General features: G+C 48.5%; 1 protein-coding gene across 1 annotated transcript in view; it reads left to right on the top strand.

Moving 5' to 3' along the window:
- The first annotated feature begins 803 nt into the window (after nt 1-803).
- LOC126249272 (trichohyalin-like) overlaps nt 804-21,783 on the top strand; it is a 30,975-nt gene continuing 9,995 nt past the window's right edge. The window contains exon 1 of the mRNA XM_049950926.1: nt 804-829. Coding sequence (XP_049806883.1) covers nt 804-829 — 26 coding nt within the window. The remainder of the gene's footprint in view (nt 830-21,783) is intronic.

Here is a 21,783-nt window from a genome sequence, read left to right on the forward strand (position 1 = left end):
AGTCTTTCAGATGCTCTGGAACATTTAACCAACTACCTTAACCATTTCTATAGCACAGCTGGATTGCAAGACATCTGACTAGGACATGTCAGATCTAAGATATATCTGTTTAATTATGACGAGTTTTCGGCCTTTTATACCATTTTCAGGTGATTGATTGTGCAACCAACCCCCCCCCCCCCCACACACACACACACACACACACACACACACACACACACACACACACACACACACACACACACAATCATGTTTGAAACCGAGTACGAATAGACGAAACCGCTATCATTGAGGTTTCTGGCATAGTGAATTATTTTGTTTGTGAAATTTAAGTACGTGGGGCACGTTCATAGAGTACGTTATAGATACTTACAAGTAACCGTGAATTAGCACTAAACTCTTAGCACATAATTATTTTCCTGTTTAACAATGAGTTATGAAATGCTGAGTAATATTTAAGAAAGCATACCTTAATTTGGAACGAATATCAATTTTTACCTTTTTCTCAGGTGTTGCACCATTGCGGAGGGAAGTTTGAGCCAGCTTCTGCTTGAGGACATCGACCTCCTGGCGTTTAAGGTCTGCACGAATTTCGGCGCTCACCGGGTCGTCCTTAGAAAGCGCAACTGGGCTGCTCACCTCGACCTGAATTTCTTTCTGCAAAAACATGATTCTAGTTTACCCGCAGTACGTTTACGCATAATCTTAGTCCGTTCTTTCGAATCAAACTAAAATTTACGTTTATGAGGCTTACTAGATGAATCTAATCTACGTGTGTTCTAGATGGAGACGAACAGTTCCGAATGCTCTTGGCGTACGTTCCTGTCAGGTAAACCAAGCTAGCCTAATCAATACTAAAGTCTCGTCGACGCAATATAAGACGGTCAGCGTTTAACTTTCAGTTCGCGTACTGTGATTTGTGGCTGACATTATAGCTCTGGTGTCGTGGCACTAGACTTCATAAAACCACAATGGAGGTAGTTTTCGCAGTTCAAAACTTGAAGACAAGAGTAGGAGAAGTGACACCACACCAAACATATTCCGGGAATAAACGTGAATAGACAATCGCAGTCTATAATTATCTGTAACTGCCGCGAGATTCCAGTCCACTCAAATCTTTTCTGCACATTCAGTCGGAAGGATGACGACCGCTAAACGAAAGGCTTTTTCTTTGCTACAATTTCCAAAAATGTGTGACTTCAGTTCAGCGTATCTTTCATCTGTATTTTGGAATTGCGCCCACTGATAATGAAAAAACATTTGTCGTTTGCATCGTCAGCTTGGTAAGACAGGATGTCTGGGCTACTCTAACAGTCCACGTCTCTCTCAATTCTAATTAACTAGTGGAGAGCATTTGGCAGCATTTTGATTTGAGCCCACGAGAGCCGCACTACCAGGAAACTTTAAATTCCAAATCCATCTTGCTGGCGACAGTGGAAGGTACATTTGGTCTGCCCGTCCAGCTAGCCGTGCTGTCTAAGGCGATGCTTTCCGAGCGGGAAGGAGTGCCGGTTCACGACACGAATCCGCCCGGCGGATTCGTGTCGGGGTCCGGTGTGCTGACCAGCCTGCGGATGGTTTTAAGGTGGTTTTCCATCTGCCTCGGCGAATACTTATGGTTCCCCTTATTCCTCCTCAGTTACACAATGTCGGCGATTGCTGCACGAACACGGTCTCCACGTAAGCATACACCATAATTACTCTATCACACAAACATTTGGGTTTACACTCGTCTGGTATGAGACGTTCGGGGCTGGGGGTGGGGGGCGGGGCGGGAGGGGGTTCCGAACCGCACAATAACCCTGGGTCCGGAGTATGGCGGCTGGACTGCTGTGGCCTGTTTTGAACCACTGAGGGCTATGGCAGGACGAAGCCTCTCCGTCGTTTCTAGGTCCCCGGTTTAATACACAATACAATACTCACATTTGGTCTACGAAGTATACCGACTAAAATTAGTGGAGAACCATGTATAAGTCAAAAACGCTCTCTTAGGAACTGGAAAATAATTTCTATAGCGGTGAATTAACTTACTTGGCAACATTTCATATTAGCTTTTAAGTTAACAAGCTTGATGGGTGTAACATGACTCCAGAAACCTCTGAAAATCTTTGAGCATGAAATAAATTCGACTAATATTAACGCGTTTTGTACCATCCCCTACTGAAATGGCGAGTCATTCTAGAAAAAACACCGACTAGAAGGAGCAATCTGTAAGTGCTAAAAACTTTTTTCTACAGCTTCAAGATGGCTCATGAGTTCTTATTCTAACAGTATGGACCCACTACACTTTCACAACATACAAATAGTTTGGAAGTGTCAACACACAATGCACAGGAACAGTTCTTGATGAACATCTTCAGACATGACTCCCATACAACTGTCTTGGGAGAACGTCAGGAATATGTTTTCGTTCCACTTTAACTTTCGACAAATGACCACAATAACAGCAGCAGCAGTGGTGGTGGTTGGGAGACTAAACAGCTTGGTCATTGGACCTGTGATCTAAGAAAGCAGAAATAAAGGGAGGAAAAAACCGCTGTGTCCATTCAAGGGGAAGGATAACGAGCCAACAGGGAGAAAAGGGACATCAGGGTGGTAGACAGAAAAGAACACAAGGGGGAGTGGGTGGGAACAGAGCACCCTCACCATACTATGATCACGACAATGTGGCAACATCAGGGGAAGAAGAAAAAAAAGGAGAAAAAGTTTCACAACAGACCACACGAAATTTAGCGCAGACGAGACGAAAACGTGGCCAGTGTGGAGGTGACGTCAAGGCCTCCATAACCAATTCCTGCGCTGACACCAGTTACAGAGGAAAATGTAAGGGTCTGAGCTGAGAAACCGCTTTCGCGAAGAAAACGGAGGGCAGTGTCGTCCTGTAACGTCCAAGACAAGGTGGGAGGGTATAATTACTATTAAGGGCGAAACGGTGAGTGCAGTCCAGAAAAATATGGATCATTGTGAGGGGAGCCCTGCAACTACAAATAGGGGCGGCTAATTCTGGAGTAAGGATCCATGAATCAACTTTGGTAGCCATTACGAGGATGGCAAAGGATGGTAGATACCTGCTACAGGGGGGAGGGGAGATGTTCAGCAAGAACTAATGCAGCTGTATGAAGGCCACCTGGAAGGTCAAGGCCCAGAAGGGAAGACTACACTAACAACCTTCGAGGGTGTGGGCAGCAACCCACACAAAGGCACAGAAGTCTCTAAAGAAGAGAAAGCATTCGCAACACACTTGCCCTGTTTAAGTAATGCACTTTGGCACTAATATGTTTGAAAGTAGTAAGACCAGAAGAAGGGTGACGCCGCTTTAGATGTTGCAAGGCGTGACAACGATAACAGATAGCACTGGCAATAGCCATTCACCACAAATCTGGTCGACAGTGAATGGGGCCTGTCAACTGAGTAACAGCAATGGCGGTAGTGAGGATTTTCTTATTAGACAGACCATGGACAACCTCCTTTAAACAACTTGAAGGTGTAAACACGAACTGGGAGGCATATAGAAAACAATCAGCACGATGGAAAACCGAGGGGTAAACAGGTCATTGAGAGAAGGGAAGGGAATGAGAGAATCAATGGGAAGTGGTCACTATCACAGACGTCATCGTGTAGGGACCAGCGTAAGGAAGAAGGGACAGGAGTGGGAGAGCGAAAGATCATGGCAGGTGAAGTGCCATATGTGGCACTAAAATGAGTAGGGTAACCACCATTCGAAAGAGAGGTCGTGGTCTGCAAGAACTTAGTCAATGAGAAGCACCTGACTAGCAACAAGTGCTGCCCCATAAAATGTGATGGTCATTAAAATTCCAAAGGAGGAGGAAGTGGCGGGGGAATTGTTTAAATTGGGCAGCAGATGTAGGTAGTAACTGCTTCCAATGTGGTATGATGAGGGATCCACATACTAATAATACCCGTATTGACCAACACGCAAAAACCACCAGAAGCCCTGGAAGGTGGGACTCTGCCGACAAAGCACGGAACCCCAGAAGGGGTGGTGAGTGCGCATCAGTAAAAAGTGAAAGGCAGTAAGATATTGCCGCTCTGGGAGATAATAGGAGCATCCATTATAGTTCTATTTAATAAGCATGGAGCAGATATCCAAATGGGGTGTGAACAGCCTGGAATTAGTCACTGCCTGGTCACCATCTGTCCCTAATGAGGACAGGGTGACATCCATAAGTAAGACCTCACACTGGTAGTGAGAGGGAAGACTGTACCTCCATAGGCTCTGGAGGAGGGGTGGGGGCGTGGGTGGGTTGCCCTCAGACAGGTTTTTGTTTTCTTTCATAGGATGAGGGCAGGGCAAAGATGGAGGGCAGGCATCTGCAAGATCTGGGAACAAAAGGGAGAGGGCAACCTTGGGGCGCACAGACTATGTCCTGTGGTCGATTTGTGGTAGCAAGCCTCCAGGCGGAGACATGCCAGGGAGAGGGGTCCAAGGAGGAACACTTCAGCTGGAGAGGTGGAGTGACATAGGAACTGCTGGGAAGGGGGAGAGGAGAGGGGGATGGGACAAGGTTAAGGAAGGATGGGAAGAGGATGTAAGAGGCGAAAGTAGAAGCCATGCACACAGGATGAAGTCTCATTTTTTATGAGCCTCAGTTAAGGTAAACGATCAAGGTACTTTTACTCCTGCAACTTTTCACAACAGGGGATCTTCTTGGTGTGGAGAGTGATGGTCATAACACAGATAGTGAAATACAGGGGATTGCTTCATGAAGTGGATGTCCACATTCACCACAGAGGGTCCACCGTATATCGGGAAGATGTGCCCAAAATTAAAGCACTAAAAGCGCCTCATGGATTGCGGGATGTATGGCTTCATATCACACTGGTAACGCACAACCTTGATCTCCAGGAGGATATCACCCTCAAAAGCCAGAATAAAGGTGCAATTATCCTTACGACATTTCTGTACAGACTGGACAAAATGAATTCCGTTTCTCTCCAGACTAAACTGGAGTTGTTCAGTTTGAAGGATGAGGTCACCATGAGAAAGAGCTCCCTGAACCACATTCGAGAGCTGGCGATCTGTCTCGACATAAGGATGTCGCAAAGATGAGCACAAGTATGAAGGGCTGCAGAACTTCTGATCAACACAGAAACCAACTGCATCTTACTGAGACTCCACTGCGCCAAACTTGATTTCAATATTTTCCACACAAAAAGAACGGCTTTGAGGTGTTTAATGTATCCCAATACATGCTATCACAGACCAGGTAGTGGGGAAAGTGTTTCACAAGAAGCTAGCAAGCCTGGCCTCCTCCTAGGGCGTAGTCAGGCAGGGGAAGGCAGCAGGGATCTTAAGAAGCTGCATTCAATGATCCATTACCAAATGAAGAAATGGCTGAAGGACACCGTTTCTTTGGAGCTTGATACGTTTCATATATAAACCATCCACACTGATACCGCCACTCGAATCAGGGTCTCTCCCCATGAGCGCCACCCAGCCACACCGGAAACCATCCAGCATGGCGTCTATTGCCAGGTGTTTTGATGCTACAGAACGACAAGCATATGTCAGGTGACAAGAGCTCAGTTATCGAAAGTGTGGTTCCTGTCTTATCAGGGGGACAGCCAGATGGGTACATAACAGCCCCACAACATAGCCAGTCTACACATGCTTGTGACCTACCTGGTCAGACGGTGTACAGCTGGAAAACGGAAAGGGGAGGGGGAGGGGGAGGGAGACAGGGAGAGGGAGAAGTATCCACGTCGTAGGTGCTGAGTGGGGGGGAGGGTCTTCCTCAAATAGTTCACATTATGTAGAAGAATTTGTAAGTGGGTGTCATACACCAAATGTGGACCAAAATTACTAAGAACGAAGGAGAAAAAAAACGAAATTCAACAACAGCAAGTCACAGGAAACTAGGTGGATAGCTAGGTCGACATTACTAAGAACACCGAAATAGGGGGAGGGGCAGTGGGGAAGAATTGTGGGGCACAGCGCAGGAAAGGCAGCTATGGAAGAGAGGACTGCAATAGCTCAGGACCCCGTGGATGCCACGCACTATCTCATGAAAGAACGTCGAGTACTGAGGGAGGGGGCAGCAGTGCTTTTTCTTTAAGGAAGATTTTGTAAATTGCCACGAATTTTCCATCTGGTTTTGGTTTTGTTTTACTTTACTTTATAGTGCAGAAACAACTGGCCAAAACTATAGAACACGAAGATGGTAGTTTAAAAGAAAAACTACTACACATCAGTCCCAATTGGCATAAGAGAAGGCAACTAGAAACACGCACGAGGAGAAAGAGCTAAAAGGGACCATCTAGAAAGAGGTAAAACTCAAAATTAAATGGCCTTCACCATAGTGCTTTGGCGGATAAAAAGTAAAACGCGGTAAACAGCCCACATGCCATTTACTAAAACGGCCGATAACTCAGACGGCAAACCCGAACGAGAACTTAGGAAAAGACATTCCATCAGAAAGAAGGGAACAGTTAAAACTTCAGAGCAATGTGCACAAAGTGATGGGGTAGCGCCACTTATCAAATGAATATGGCAACAAAGGCCCAATACGCAGCCTAGTTAAAATGACTACCTCCCGGCGGAAGCGCTGAGAGGCGGTCGGCCAAGTAGCTGGGAGAGGCTTAATAAGCTGGAGCTTATTCCGTGAATGGCGGGCCATTGGCGATGACAGACACCACCACCTGGCAGACGGCAACACTGATCAGTGGGGATGTAAGTACTCGTGGGCTGAGATAGCAGTGAGAGGTGGCCATTGTCTTCGGCAATGGCAACTCTCACTTAGATTCCTAATAATGGAACAATATTTAGTGCAATTGATCGTGTTATTCTGAGAACACGAGTTTGATCGTAAAAATATTATTTCATTTATTTAACACATACTTACTGTGTGACTGCAAACCAACACCAAGTTATGAAAGAATGACCACAGGAATCTGTTTTATTTATTGAACGAGTTAAGAATGCCCTTTATTTCCTTATCCTACTGAGTCCACAGCAGGAGGGAGAAAGAAATGAATATATGAAAATAATTGCAGGAAGAACGTTTGGTGAGAATAAGTATCGAACGACATTTAGCGATTGTGGGTGTACGATAGGGAACAACTACTCAATAGGCAGCGATTATGTAAGATCTGAAACTTCAGTCTTTGGCTGTAGCGAGGTGTAGGAAGGTTGGATAGTCTGCAAAACACGTTGCAGTCTTTGGGAGGCAAAGGGCGGTATCTTTCCAATTGTGTAGAAGGGAGGTTTGACCGGCAGCTTTAGACCGGGGAAATTCTGAACTGATGATTGGTTGGGAGCCGCCCCCACCATGAGCGACCAGGAGACCAGAACAGTAGCGTTTACCAGAGTCAATGACTGCTGCTGAAGACTTGGACGAGAGAGGACGTTTTTTCTGAGATGGGTCGAGCGATGTTCGATTTAAGTGGGGGAAATGTGCTATATTTATGATTAATGGTTTCACATTAGGTGAACAACCCTCTTTCTGCAGCTAGACGTAATGTAATAATATTTTGGGGGAACTAAATTGATTTAGGCAAGTAATGTGCATTAGTAAGTGATGTAGAAATGTTGCTTTGCTTTGTGATGGTAATTCGCAATTTTGGGGTTTTATTACAATTTCGCAATGAATAATATTTATTTGTTGAGCAAGCAAGTTAATTAGGAAAAATTAATATTTCAAGTAGTGTAGCAATTTAGTTTTACACCTGGCACTCACCACGTGGGGCTGATCAAGAATCAATTAGTGGAGGCACGAGTGCTATGGACCTATAGCATGTAAGCAGGGAGCGTGCTATTACATTAAATATGCGTGTGGAATTAACCACTGTTATAATTTTTCAATTTTCTTACGTATCTGAAATCTTGATTTATTTACGCGGATCCTTTGTGAAGGACACGTGGTATCTCGTGTGAGGCGTGTGTCGAATTTTAGGAAACCAAGTGAAGATAATGCTTGCTTATTCATGTTTATTAAAATGTAGAGTCACGTGGGGAAATTTTCTGAATAATTAATATTGCAAAGCGGGGAAAGAGATTAGCAAACTGATAACGTACCCATGAACTTTGGCTGCAACAAAGTAAGTAGTTCAACTTAAGTGCGTATTTTGTTTGTGTAATTTTTGTAGGGTTTTCATATTTCAATGAGTGATAGGTCGGGAGTAGGCAGCAGTACAATAGTGGCTATTAAAGAGAATGATTAAATAGGTGCGGAATTATATGCGATAATTTTGAGTAGAGATATTTAATGGTGAATATCGGAACTGCTAACAGTTCGATCCATACGTTTCTCCTGTGCATATGTTGGTGCAGTAATTGTGTGCATGTTGATTAATGGATACAGTGGTGAAATACCCTGTTCTTCCGATCCAAAAGTGGGCATTTGTGGTAATAAGAGATACCATTCTGTAGAAGACCACAGGTTTAGTAAAAAAGAGATGCGTTAAGATTTGCTTACAGAAGGAAATTCCTTATAATTACCTGAAATGCTTGATGAAAAAACCAATTTGTTCTATGTAATTCAAATATGAGCCGGAACATGCTTTCTGTATGAGTTGACAAAGCTTTCAACATTTTATTTCAGTATCTGTTGACAAATTTTTATTTAATGATTTTACTGTATGTTTGAATGTCAATCATTGGGCCAAGCAGAACTGACATAGTTAGGGCATTTGTGCAAAGGTCCAGCAAATAAATTCGTTGCTCGTAGTGTTAAACTGAAGTAGTAGAGGTAACCTTTCACGAGGACTGCAGCCTTGGCTGCAGCTTCAGCAGCCTCGTTTCCTGGTAGTCCGACATGACGAGGAACCCACAGAAATATCACACTGGCTCCACCAACAGCGAGCAACTGACAGTTTTCCTGAGTCCGCTGCAGTAAGGGATGGGTGGTGTATAGTGCACAGACTGAAGGGCGCCGGGTGAGAGCATAGGGCAATTGAAAAGGCTGTCACCGGACATACTCGGTCCCGCGATACAAGAAGAAAAGCTCGGCTGTAAATACTGAGGAATGTGCCGGAAGCCGATGTCGAAAGACACGAGTGGCAATGACGAAGGCACATCCGAGCCCACGGTCAGTCAGAGAGCCATCAGTGTATACAAAGATACTATCGCTAAGTTCCATGTGAAGGTCGTGAAACTGAAAGCGATACATCGAGGCTAGAGTAGTGTCCTTAGGAAGCGAACGACCGCAAACATTAACACGGGACTCTTTACGGAGCCAAAGTAGTGAAGGATTCACACCCACTGAGACAGTTGAGGTAGTGTGAAGTTGAGCCATTGGAGCAAGTGGCTAAAGTGGACTCCAGGGGGTAATAGAAGAGGGACGCGCCCCATACTGGCGATCAAATGAATCATCGAAGAAGGCCGCATAGGATGCGTGGCCATGCATGGCAGACAAACGGCATGTATGCCTGCTGAGCAGGAAGTCACAGCGGTAGGACTAGTAGCTCAGCAGCTTCAGCAAACATACTCAACTGAGCTTGTGTAGAAGACGCAAGTGGCCAAACAGATGCTACGATGATTGATAGTGTTGACACAGCGTAAGAGGAATGGACATGCAGAAGCATAAAGAAAGCACCCATAGTCAAGTTCGAACGGACAAGGGACCGGTACAAACGGAGGAGGAGGAGGAGGAGGAGGAGGAGGAGGAGGAGGAGGAGGAGGAGGGGGGGGTAGTTCGATCGGTACCCCTGGAAGTACCATTGAGGAATCGGTTGGTTGGTTGTTTGAGGTTTAAGGGACCAAACAGCAAGGTCATCAGTCCCTTGTTTCAAAGATACTCCATTCTGCTAACGGGACATCTCAGAAAAGGCAGAACAATAAAACGGAAAAAGGGAAAAAGGGAAAAAGGGAAAAAGGGAAAAAGGGAAAAAGGGAAAAAGGGAAAAAGGGAAAAAGGGAAAAAGGGAAAAAGGGAAAAAGGGAAAAAGGGAAAAAGGGAAAAAGGGAAAAAGGGAAAAAACGTAAAAGGGCAGTCACGTTGTCATTGGTAAAAAACAAATGAGGGAAGTCGCAAGAGAACGAACCCAACACTATGCTGAAGCAGCATAGGCAAGACCACCTGTGACTTAAAAGGTGCAACTGCTATAATGTAGAAAGTACGTATGGGAATAGAAAGACTAACCAAGCCTTAAAGAGTAAAAGGGGAAGAAAAGAGGATTCCGGTCAGGGAGGTGAATCGGGAATCGCTGAACACTGCCTACAGTGGGAGACACCCAAACACTCACCGCCCTGCCCCAACACCAGAGAGATTAAAAACCTTAAAACTGAGAATAAAAACCACTCTCCCGGAGGAAACCGAGAACCAGAGAGACCATCCGGGAATCGTCAGCCAACATCAAAGGTAAAGTGTGGGGGAGTCTGTACTTAGCCCGCAGAGCCAAAAGAAGTGGGGCATTCAACTAAAATGTGGGCCACTGACTGGAAGGCTCCACAACCACATAGCGGGGATGGCTCATCACGCAAAAGAAAACCATGGGTCAGCCTGGTATGGCCAATGCGGAGACGACAAAGTGTGGTCGAGTCCTTTCGGGAGAGGCGAAAGGAAGGCCATGGGCCTGGTGTCACCTTAATTGCACGAAGTTTATTAGACAGTGGAGTAGCCTCCCAAGAATTGGCCCATGACTGTGCGAAGTGGGATTTGATGTGAAGCCGTAAATCCGCTGCAGGAGGGTTTACAGAAAACGGGGGGTAAGTAACTGCTCCCCCAGCCAAACGATCAGCGAGCTCATTTCCCGGGATACCCACATGGCCAGGGACCCATAGGAAGTCAATGGAACAAGCAGCACAGTGAATATCAGCGAGATGGTCATGGATGGCAGAGACCAAGGGATGGCGCGAAAAACACCGGTCAATAGCAAGAAGGCCACTCATCGAGTCCGTACATAACAAAACGCGGTTGTGTCGGGATTGTTTAATAAAGGTAAGGGCCCGGGAAATTGCCATCAATTCCGCAGTAAACACCCCACATGTAGGTGGCAGCAGATGACTTTCCGTTCCAACAGAGGACGTGAAGGCATACCCAACATGATCAGCAGATTTAGAGCCATCAGTGTAAAAAACAACAGCATCCCGAAACTCCCATAAATTTGGCGGAAAAAGGAACGGAACACCACCGGGGGGATGGAATCTTTCGGACCGCGGCGGAGATCCATCCGAATTCGAGGCCGAGGAACTAACCAAGGAGGGGTGGAGGGGAGGGAGCGAGGAAGACAGGACAAAGAAGGAAGCTGAAAATAACGGTAAAGAGACGCAAGGCGCAGCCCAACCAGTAAACCCGCCAGAGGGCGGGTTGAGGAATCGGGTGACGGTCTGCCAGGTAAGACACATGGGAGGACTAAGTGTTTTCTATTGAGCATGAGCCCCATGAATTTTGTAGTTTCAACGAACGGAAGGGCAACAGACCTAAGACGTAAAGATGCTGGGAAAAACTGTTTGCGTAGCCAGAAATTCATGCAGACGGTTCTGTCAGTGGAAAAGCGAAAGTAATTGTTCATGCTCCAGCAGTAAAGACTCAAGACATTGCTGATGACGCCGCTCAGTGCGACAGGTCCGTGAAGAACTGCAATAGACAGCAAAATCGTAAACAAAAAGGAAGCCACAGATGCCCGGCAGTAGACAGACTATTATAGGGTTAATGCCGATAGCAAAAAGGACGACGCTCAGGATGGAATCCTGAGGAACACCGTTTTAGTGGATAAATGTGTCCGACAAGGCAGAGCCCACACGCATCTTTGAAACTCACTATATAAATTCCTGTAGGAAACATAAGACGGCCACGGAAGCCTCATGTGTAAACACTACAGAGCATACCAGTCCTCCAGCAGGTGTCTTATGTCTTCTCCAAATGGAAAAACACGGGCACAGTCTGGGATGTCCGCAGAAAACCATTCATTATATGGGTGGACAAAGTAACAAGATGGTCAACTACAGAACGCCTCGCTCCAAATCGCACTGCTTTGGTCAGTAAATTGCGAGACTCAAATCAACATACCAGCTGGGGATGAATCATACGTGCAATCACCTTGCAAACGCAGCTGGTAAGAGATGGGGCAGTAGCTAGAAGGAAGTTTTTCGTCCTTACCGGGCTTAGGTATGGGTATTTTTTTTGTTTGGTTTTAGGGCGCAAAACTGCTATGGTCATTAGCGCCCAGCCCGTAACTTAGGAAACAGTAAAAAACCGAAATTGAAAACAATCAGCAATGGGAACAGTCATAAAATTGGAGAAACTAAAAGCAGAAGGAAGGCTTAAAAATCCACTACAGAAAGGGGTTTGTTATCCCCAAAAAAGCTTCAAATAACTGACGTCATTTCACTGTCACTAATAAACTGGAGAACGCGGTCGGCTGAGCGCGTGTCATCGGCTAAAATCGACGATAGATCAGGCGATAGCTGTAGACGGGCGCGTAACGGATTAAAATAGGGGCATTCAATTAAAAGGTGTCTTACCGTCCACAGCTGAGAGCAGTGGGGACAGATTGGGGGAGGATCGCCGTTTAAAAGATGTCTATGGCTAAAAAGACAGTGCCCTATCCGGAGTCTAGTTAAAATTACCTCCTCCCGACGACGCGTTCGGGAGGAAGAGGTCCAAGCGCAAGGAAGGGCTTTCACTTCCCGCAATTTATTATGGGGAAGTGTGGACCAATGCGCACGCCATAAATGAGCAACTTTGCGACATAAACCGCTCCGTAGATCGGTGAAGGGAAGCGACTGAATAGCTGGCCGAGGAAGAGAGACTGCAGCCTTGGCCGCTATATCGGCCGCCTCATTCCCACAGATACCAGCGTGTCCCGGGAGCCAGAGGAACGCCACCGAGACGCTCCCCAGGTGGAGCAAGCGCAGACAGTCCTGAATCCGGTGGACCAGAGGGTACACAGGGTAAAGAGCTTGGAGACTGAGGAGAGAGCTGAGAGAATCCGAGCAGATAACGTACTGTATCCGCCGATGGCGGCGGATGTAGTGGACAGCCTGGAGAACAGCGTAAAGCTCCGCAGTATACACCGAACACTGGTCGGGAAGTCTAAAGTGATTTGGGGTGTCGCCAACAATATAGGCACTCCCTACACCTAACGATGTTTTCGAGCCGTCGGTGTAAATAAATGTGGCGTCCGTCATTTGTGCACGTAGAGCAGCAAATGCCCGACGATAAGCAAGTGTAGGGGTACCATCCTTGGGAAATCGACAAAGGTCACGGAGCAGGCAGATCCGGGGACGGAGCCAAGGCGGTGCTGTACCCCAAGTTGTCAAGAAGGTTTTAGGAAAGCGGAAGGAAAGAGAATGGAGCAGTTGACGGAAGCGGACTCCCGGGGGTAGTAGGGAGGAGGAGCGGCCTGCATACCCTACATCAAATGAGGCGTCGAAAAAAAGGGCATGGGCTGGATTAGCAGGCATGGAAGACAGATGGCTAGCATAACGACTCAGAAGGACTGCTCGCCGATTGGACAACGGAGGTTCAGCAGTCTCAGCATAAAGGCTCTCCACAGGGCTAGTGTAAAAAGCTCCAGACACTAAACGTAATCCACAGTGGTGGATAGAGTCGAGACGCCGAAGAATAGACGGCCGAGCAGAGGAGTAGACTATGCTTCCATAATCCAATTTCGAGCGCACTAAGGCGCGATAGAGGCGGAGAAGGACCACTCGGTCCGCTCCCCAGAAGGTACCATTCAGGACACGGAGGGTGTTAAGCGATCGCAGACAGCGAGCCGGAAGATAGGAAACGTGGGAGAACCAGCACAGTTTTCTGTCAAACATAAGACCCAAGAATTTAGCGACGTCTGAAAACGGAAGGTTGACAGGTCCTAGATTTAAGGAGGGCGGAAGGAACTCCTTACGTCGCCAAAAATTAACACAAACGGTCTTACTGGGAGAGAAACGGAAGCCGGTTTCGATGCTCCAAGAGTGGAGGCGATCGAGACATCCTTGAAGACGTCGTTCAAGAAGGCTGGTCCGTTGAGAGCTGTAGTAGATCGCAAAATCATCCACAAAGAGGGAGCCCGAGACATCGGGAAGGAGACAATCCATAATTGGATTTATAGCGATGGCAAACAGTACAACACTCAGCACGGAGACCTGGGGTACCCCGTTTTCTTGGGAGAAAGTGCAGGAGAGAGTAGTGTTCACCCGCACCCTAAATGTGCGCGCTGCCATAAATTCGCGAAGAAAAAGGGGCAGCCGACCTCGAAAGCCCCATGAGAACAGTGTGCGGAGGATGCCTGTCCTCCAACAGGTATCGTATGCTCTCTCCAGATTAAAAGAATAATGCTACCGTTTGACGTTTCCGGAGAAAATTGTTCATGATATAAGTGCAGAGAGCAACAAGATGGTTAACTACAGAATGATGCTATCGGAATCCGCATTAGGCAGGTGTTAAAAGACTGCGGGATTCCAGCCACCAAGCTAAACGGTAATTCACCATACGCTCCAAAACTTTACGGACACTACTCGTGAGAGAAATGGGGCTATAGCTAGAGGGGAGATGTTTGTATTATAGCTTTCGCGATTTTGAGAGGAGAAAGCAAGAGGTCGCACTTCCGCTGCACGTTTCTTCGGGAGAAACGTTGGCGGGTAATTTGAAGAGCTCGAAATCTCGGCAAAGTGCTGACCCAACGAGTTAGAAATTGCGACGGGGTCCACTAATGTGTCATGCGCGACAGTGAGCCCAGAGACCGGGGAGAAACCAGGCGCGCCTGAGAACCGTCGAAGCCGACTCCAAACTTCCGAGGAGGGAGTGAAGGTGTTAAATGAGCTAATGAAGAATTTCCAGCTTGCCTTCTTGCTATCGCGGATGACACGACGGCATCGCGCTCGGAGCTGCTTATAGCGGATACAGTTGGCCAAAGTAGGATGGTGGCGGAAAACGCGGAGAGCACGTCGCCGCTCACGTAGTGCATCACGGCATGCCTCGTTCCACCAAGGAACTGGGGGGCGCCGGGGCAATTCGGAGGTGCGTGGTATTGAATGTTCCGCAGCTGTAAGAATAACGTCGGTAATATGTGTGACCTCATAGTCGACGCTGGGAAAGTGACGGTCATCGAATGTCGCTAGAGACGAAAAAAGTGTCCAATCGGCTTGAGCAAACTTCCAGCGTCGCGGGCGCATATATGGCTGTTGAGGCTGCAGTCTGAGGACACATGGAAAGTGGTCACTCGAGTGTGTATCATCAAGGGCGAACCATTCGAAGCGCCGAGCCTGTGGAACAGTACCGACCGCAAGGTCCAAAAGAGATAAATTTGCCGTGGAGGCAGACAAAAACGTAGGGACCCCAGTGTTGAGGCAAACTAGATCTGCTTGGTGGAAGACGTCTAGCAATAGTGTGCCACGTGGACAAGGATGTGGAGATCCCTAAAGCGGGTGGTGGGCATTGAAGTCCCCAACCAGCAAATATGGGGGTGGAAGCCGACCAAGAAGATGGAGATCAGCTCGTGCCATTGGTGTGGACGATGGAATGTATACAGTACAAAGAGAGAACGTGTATCCGGAAAGGGAAAGACGGACGGCGACAGCTTGGAAGGAAGTGTTTAAATGGATTGGGTGATAATGGAGAGATTCATGGAGAAGGATCATGAGTCCTCCATGTGCTGGAGTGCCTTGAACAGAGGGGAGAGCATATCGGACGGACTGAAAATGAGGGAGAACAAAGCGGTCATGGGGACGCAGCTTTGTTTCCTGAAGACAAAAGATGACCGGCGAGTAGTATTTTAAGAGGATCGACTATTCATCCCGATTGGCTCGAATACCGCGGATATTCCAGTGGATAATGGACATAGGGTGAACTGGAAATGGAGGAATGTGACCAAGGTCGCTGTCAACTCAACGACTGCTCTGAGCTTGCGACCGACAGCACGGAATGGCATTCAGCCGAAGGCAGAAGATCCTGATCCATAGGCTGGTCAGGAGCAGCTCCTGCCACCAGCGACCGGCCGGTTGATCGGCCGCCAGCAGTGCGCCTCGGCGACACAGAAGATGGCCGAGGGCGGCTACCGCCAGATGGTGCTGTAGATGAGACACGCCGTGGCGGAGGAGGAGAGGAACTGGGTTTCTTTGTAGCCTTCTTGGAAGTATGATGTTTAGAGGAAGGAGGAACCGATGGTTGCGAAGTTGCCGTACGTAAAAACTCTTCACTAGTATGCTCTTTTTTCGAAGTCTTTGTGTCTGACTTTTGGGCTCGAGATTTAGCAGAACTCGACGAAGGGTGAACCAGAGAGTGGGCAGGCGAAAGTGGTGAGGTTGAACGGGCGATCTTTGCGCTGGCCGATCTGACGACCGTCGCACTAAAGGTGAGGTCGCAAGTCTGCGTGGCCGCCTCCTTTGTTGGCCGAGGAGAAGCAAGGACAGTGCTGTATTTTCCTTTCTGACGCACGGTGGGCTGTCGACTGGCGAATAATTTTCGAGCAGCAAAGGTCGACACCTTTTCCTTTACTCGAATTTCCTGGATGAGCTTTTCGTCCTTAAAAACGGGACAATCTCGAGAGGAAGCGGCGTGGTCACCCATACAGTTGATGCAGCGAGGGGATGGAGGTGGACAAGCACCCTCATGGGCATCCCTGCCACACGTAACACATTTGGCCGGATTGGAACAGGACTGGCTGGTGTGATTGAACCGCTGGCACCGATAGCAACGCGTAGGGTTCGGGACGTAAGGGCGAACGGAAATTATCTCATAGCCGGCTTTGATTTTCGATGAGAGTTGAACTTTGTCAAATGTCAAGAAGACAGTGCGGGTTGTAATGATGTTCGTGTCAACCCTTTTCATAACCCTATGAACAGCCGCTACGCCCTGGTCAGACAGGTAGTGCTGAATTTCTTCGTCAGACAGTCCATCGAGGGAGCGTGTATAAACGACTCCACGCGAGGAATTTAAGGTACGGTGCGGTTCCACCCGGACAGGGAAGGTGTGTAGTAGTGACGTACGCAGCAATTTTTGTGCCTGGAGGGCACTGACTGTTTCTAACAACAGGGTGCCATTCCGTAATCTGGAACAAGACTTTACAGGACCTGCAATTGCGTCGACACCTTTCTGAATAATGAAAGGGTTGACCGTGGAGAAGTCGTGACCTTCGTCAGACCGAGAAACAACAAGGAACTGTGGCAACGATGGAAGAACTGACTGTGGTTGAGACTCTGTGAACTTACGTTTGTGAGCAGACATAGTGGAAGGTGAGGAAACCATTGCGGAAGAATCCCCCATGATTACCGGCGTCTCCGATGGCGCGCTCCTCCCTTGTGGGGGCCCTCTCTGAGGGCACTCCCGCCTTAGGTGATTGTTCACACCTCAGGTCACACCTCCCTACAAACGGACGGAGGGAGGGACCAATCGGCACTTTCGGAAGGTATCAGCTCGGGTAATCACCCCTCCCTGGGCCTGGCCATTACCAGGGGGTACGTACGTGTCCTACCTGTCTACCCGGGGCGGGGAATTACGCGTTACCCCGTCACCGGCTACGCATGGAAGTGCGTGGGTTGGCCTTCAGACACGCACAGGGAGGAAGAAAGAGGAAGGGAAAGGAAAGAAGAGAGGTCTCAAACGCCGCAGCGGAGAAGGTAGAGAGAAGAGGTAAGGAAAAGAAAATGACAAGGGAAGGATGAAGACTTACAAGCAAGGAAGGAAGGCGAAGAATGTAGTATATTTACAAGCGTCCGTCTCCGGACGTAGGCCCAAACCATAACCCCAGAGAAAGGGAAAGAAAGAGCCAGAGGTGAAGAGGGGGGGCGAAGATGGGGGATGGGGAAGGATGCGGAAAGGGAAGGTATGCAGCCCGGAAAGGAAGGAAGGCCACATCAGCTCGGGGTCCCGTGCTCGCTACGCACGTATCCACAAAAGAGTTGTGGATCCCCTGGGGGGAGGTATGGGTATGACTGGCTTCACACCAACGTCCGGGAAATGTGCCCTCTGCCCACATGCGGTTGTACATATGAAGCAGAAAGTGCTTGCCAGAAAGAGCGAGGTGCTGCAACATCTGAATGTGGCAGCGTCTGGCCCTGGGGCGGAGGATCAGGATTAACAGAGCATGATCTAGCTCCCTTATAGAAAAGGAGGCATTGTAACACGATTCGGAGAAGAGAAGGGTATCGCCCGAGCCTTCTCCGTTCGTTAACGATTGATGAAGGCAGGGTGATTGTGGGAAGACCTCGAAATTTTCCCAAACTGGTGGCCCAAGGTGTTGGAGATAGCAATAGGGTCCACGATAACATCGTCTGCTAGTGTGAGGCCGGAAATTGGGAAATGGATGTTGGTCCCAGAGAGCAGCTGGAGGTTGGCCCCACACGACAGAGGAAGGGGTGGAGCTGTTAGAAGTAGTGAATGAAATCCAGCTAGCTCGTTTGCTATCCCGAACAACGCGACGACACTTTGTATGCATGTATTTATAATGAATGCAGTTTGCCATCGTAGGATGGCGGTTAAAAACGTCCACCAAGGGACTGGGTCATGGTGCGGTGAAGCGGAAGTCGAAGGAATGGAACGTTCTGCACCAGTAATGAGAAATTTGAGATATTCCACCTGGTCATCAGAACTGGGGCAATCTTTCTTCGAAGGTCGCCAGGGAGGAGAAAATCTGATAGTCTGCCGTAGTAAACTGTCATTTGGGTGTGCATGTAGATGGGGTAGGACTCAGCAAACGGACGGCACACGGGAAATCATCGCTCTAGTAGTTTTCGTAAAGGACTGAACACTGAAGACTATGGGCAAGCTGGGCAGTGTCGAAGGATATTTCCAGATGGGAATAGGCGTGCGATGATTCAGAAAGGGAAGTGGGTGCTCCAGTGTTAAGGCAGAAGAGGTTAAGTTGATGAAGGTCAGCCAAAAGCGCACTCTCCAACAGGTTCTGGAAGAACCCCAAATGGGATGATACACATTGAAGTCGCAGGAAAGCAAAAATGGGGCAGGTAGCTGCCCAGTAAGCTGAAGGAAGTCTGCCCTGGTGACATCAAATGATGGCGGGACATAGATGGTACAGAGGGAAAATGTCAGGTAGGGATGGAAAAGGCGAACTAAATGGCTCTGAGCACTATGGGACTCAACATCTTAGGTCATAAGTCCCCTAGAACTTAGAACTACTTAAACCTAACTAACCTAAGGACATCACACACACCCATGCCCGAGGCAGGATTCGAACCTGCGACCGTAGCAGTCCCGCGGTTCCGGACTGCAGCGCCAGAACCGCTAGACCACCGCGGCAGGCGAAAAGGCGAACTGCAAGAGCTTTGAGATGGGTAGTCAGGGAGCTGGGTTGACAGTCATCCTGTAAGAGGCATGACACCCCCATGAGATTTAATTCCGACCTCAGGGGGAAGGTCATAGCAAATCGTTAAGAAAGAGGAACGTTCTAAACGGTCTTGAGGGCGCAATTTCGTTTCCTGAAGGCAGAGTACAAAGGATGCTGCGATGCTAAAAGCAGCTGTAAATCCTCTTTGTAGGGTTGTAGGCTGGCTACGTTCCATTGGAGGAGAGTCTTTTTTTTTTTTTGTGGTTTTAGGGCGCACAACGTCAACGGTCATTAGCGCCCAGACTACTTTAGGAATGCACCGCGAGTCACAAGTTTAAAACAGCAACAAAACGGAGAACACGATAAAAGACATACTGACAGGCATAGGATTAAAAAAGAAAATAGCATAATCAAATGTCCTTTGAGAGGGTCGTCAAATTGATAAAATGAAGAACGCGAGCAGCTGCTCGTGGGTCATCCGTTAAAATGGCTTCTACAGTACATGGCAGGCCAATATCGAGACGTAGGGTGTTAAAATTCGGACACGACGTTAAAATGTGGCGGACCGTCAGCAGTTGCCCACATGGGCAGAACGGCGCCGGCGCAGCCGTCAGCAGATTGCGATGGCTGAACCGGCAGTGGCCAATTCGCAACCGGGCCAAAACTACCTCCTCCCGCCGTGAAGGGCGTGAGGAGGACGTCCAAGCCACGGGTAGAGCTTTCAAGGCCCGAAGCTTGTTGTCCGAAAGTGCAGCCCAATCGGCATGCCACAGCGAGACAATGCGCCGACAAATTACCCTGCTACAATCTGACGAAGGGACACCACAAGAAGCTGTCCGAGGCTGGAGGACCGCAGCCTTGGCCGCGGCATCTGCAGCTTCGTTCCCAGGGATACCGACATGGCCAGGAATCCACATAAAGCTAACCGGAGAACCGACGTCCACCAGCTGCTGAAGAGAGCGTTGGATCCGGTGCACGAAAGGGTGAACCGGGTACGGATCACCGAGGCTCTGGATAGCGCTCAGGGAATCGGAGCAGATGACATATGCAGAATGTCGGTGGCGGCAGATGTAAAGGACAGCCTGGTAGAGGGCAAAGAGCTCAGCTGTGAAGACCGAACAATGGCCATGGAGCCGATATTGGAAACTTTGTGCCCCAACAATAAAAGAACACCCGACCCCGTCATTGGTCTTAGAGCCATCTGTATAAATGAAGGTCGTATTAATGAACTTCGAACGAAGTTCGACAAAACGGGAGTGGTAGACTGAATCGGGGGTAACCTTCGGGAGTGAGCAGAGGTCAAGGTGGACGCGAACCTGAGCCTGGAGCCAAGGTGGCGTGTGGCTCTCGCCCACTCGAAAGGTGGCAGGGAGTGAAAAACGAAGGTGTTGAAGGAGGCGACGAAAGCGAACGCCAGGGGGTAGCAGGGCGGAGACATACAACCCGTATTGACTGTCGAGAGAGTCATCAAAAAAGGAACGATAAGATGGGTGGTCAGGCATTGCCAGTAGCCGACAGGCATACCGACAAAGCAGTATATCGCGCCGGTAGGTGAGTGGCAACTCACCAGCGTCAGCATGAAGACTCTCGACGGGACTAGTATAAAACGCTCCGATCGCATGTCGTAAACCCCGATGTTGTATGGAGTTGAGGCGGCGTAAGATGGATGGCCGTGCAGATGAGTATACGAAGCTCCCATAATCCAGCTTGGAGCGGACGATCGACCGATATAGGCGAAGGAGGACGGTTCGATCCGCTCCCCACGACATACCACTGAGAACACGGAGGACATTGAGAGAACGGGTACAACGGGCAGCCAAATAAGACACATGTGGAGACCAACTAAGTTTCCTGTCAAATGTAAGACCTAAAAATTTTGTTGTCTCCACGAATGGGAGAGCAACGGGACAAAGTCGTAAAGACGGTGGGAGAAATTCTTTGTAGCGCCAGAAGTTAATACAGACCGTCTTCTCGGCAGAAAAACGGAAGCCATTGGCGACACTCCACGAGTAAAGACGGTCAAGAGAACGCTGAAGACAGCGCTGCAATAGATGGTAAAATCGTCCACGAAAAGGGAGCCTGATACATCAGCTGGGAGGCAATCCATTATTGGATTGATCGCTATGGCGAAGAGAGCGACGCTCAAAACTGAGCCCTGTGGTACCCCATTCTCCTGGCGAAAGGTGTCTGACAGGACAGAACCCACACGTACCCTGAACTGTCGATCCATTAAAAAGGAACGAATAAAAAGAGGGAGGCGACCGCGAAGACCCCATGTATGCATGGTGCGGAGAATGCCCGCCCTCCAACAGGTGTCGTAAGCCTTCTCCAAATCAAAGAACACAGCCGCGGTCGGGCGCTTCCGCAAGAAGTTATTCATAATGAAGGTCGACAAGGTAACCAGATGGTCAACAGCAGACCGGCGCCTACGAAATCCACATTGAACATTGGTAAGTAGGCGTCGAGACTCGAGCAGCCAAACCAATCGAGAGTTAACCATTCGCTCCATCACTTTACAGACACAGCTGGTAAGCGAGATGGGTCGATAACTGGAGGGCAAGTGCTTGTCCTTCCCCGGCTTAGGAATCGGGACAACAATAGACT

This window comes from Schistocerca nitens, chromosome 3 (genome assembly GCF_023898315.1).
Source record: "Schistocerca nitens isolate TAMUIC-IGC-003100 chromosome 3, iqSchNite1.1, whole genome shotgun sequence".
Lineage (NCBI taxonomy): Eukaryota > Metazoa > Arthropoda > Insecta > Orthoptera > Acrididae > Schistocerca > Schistocerca nitens.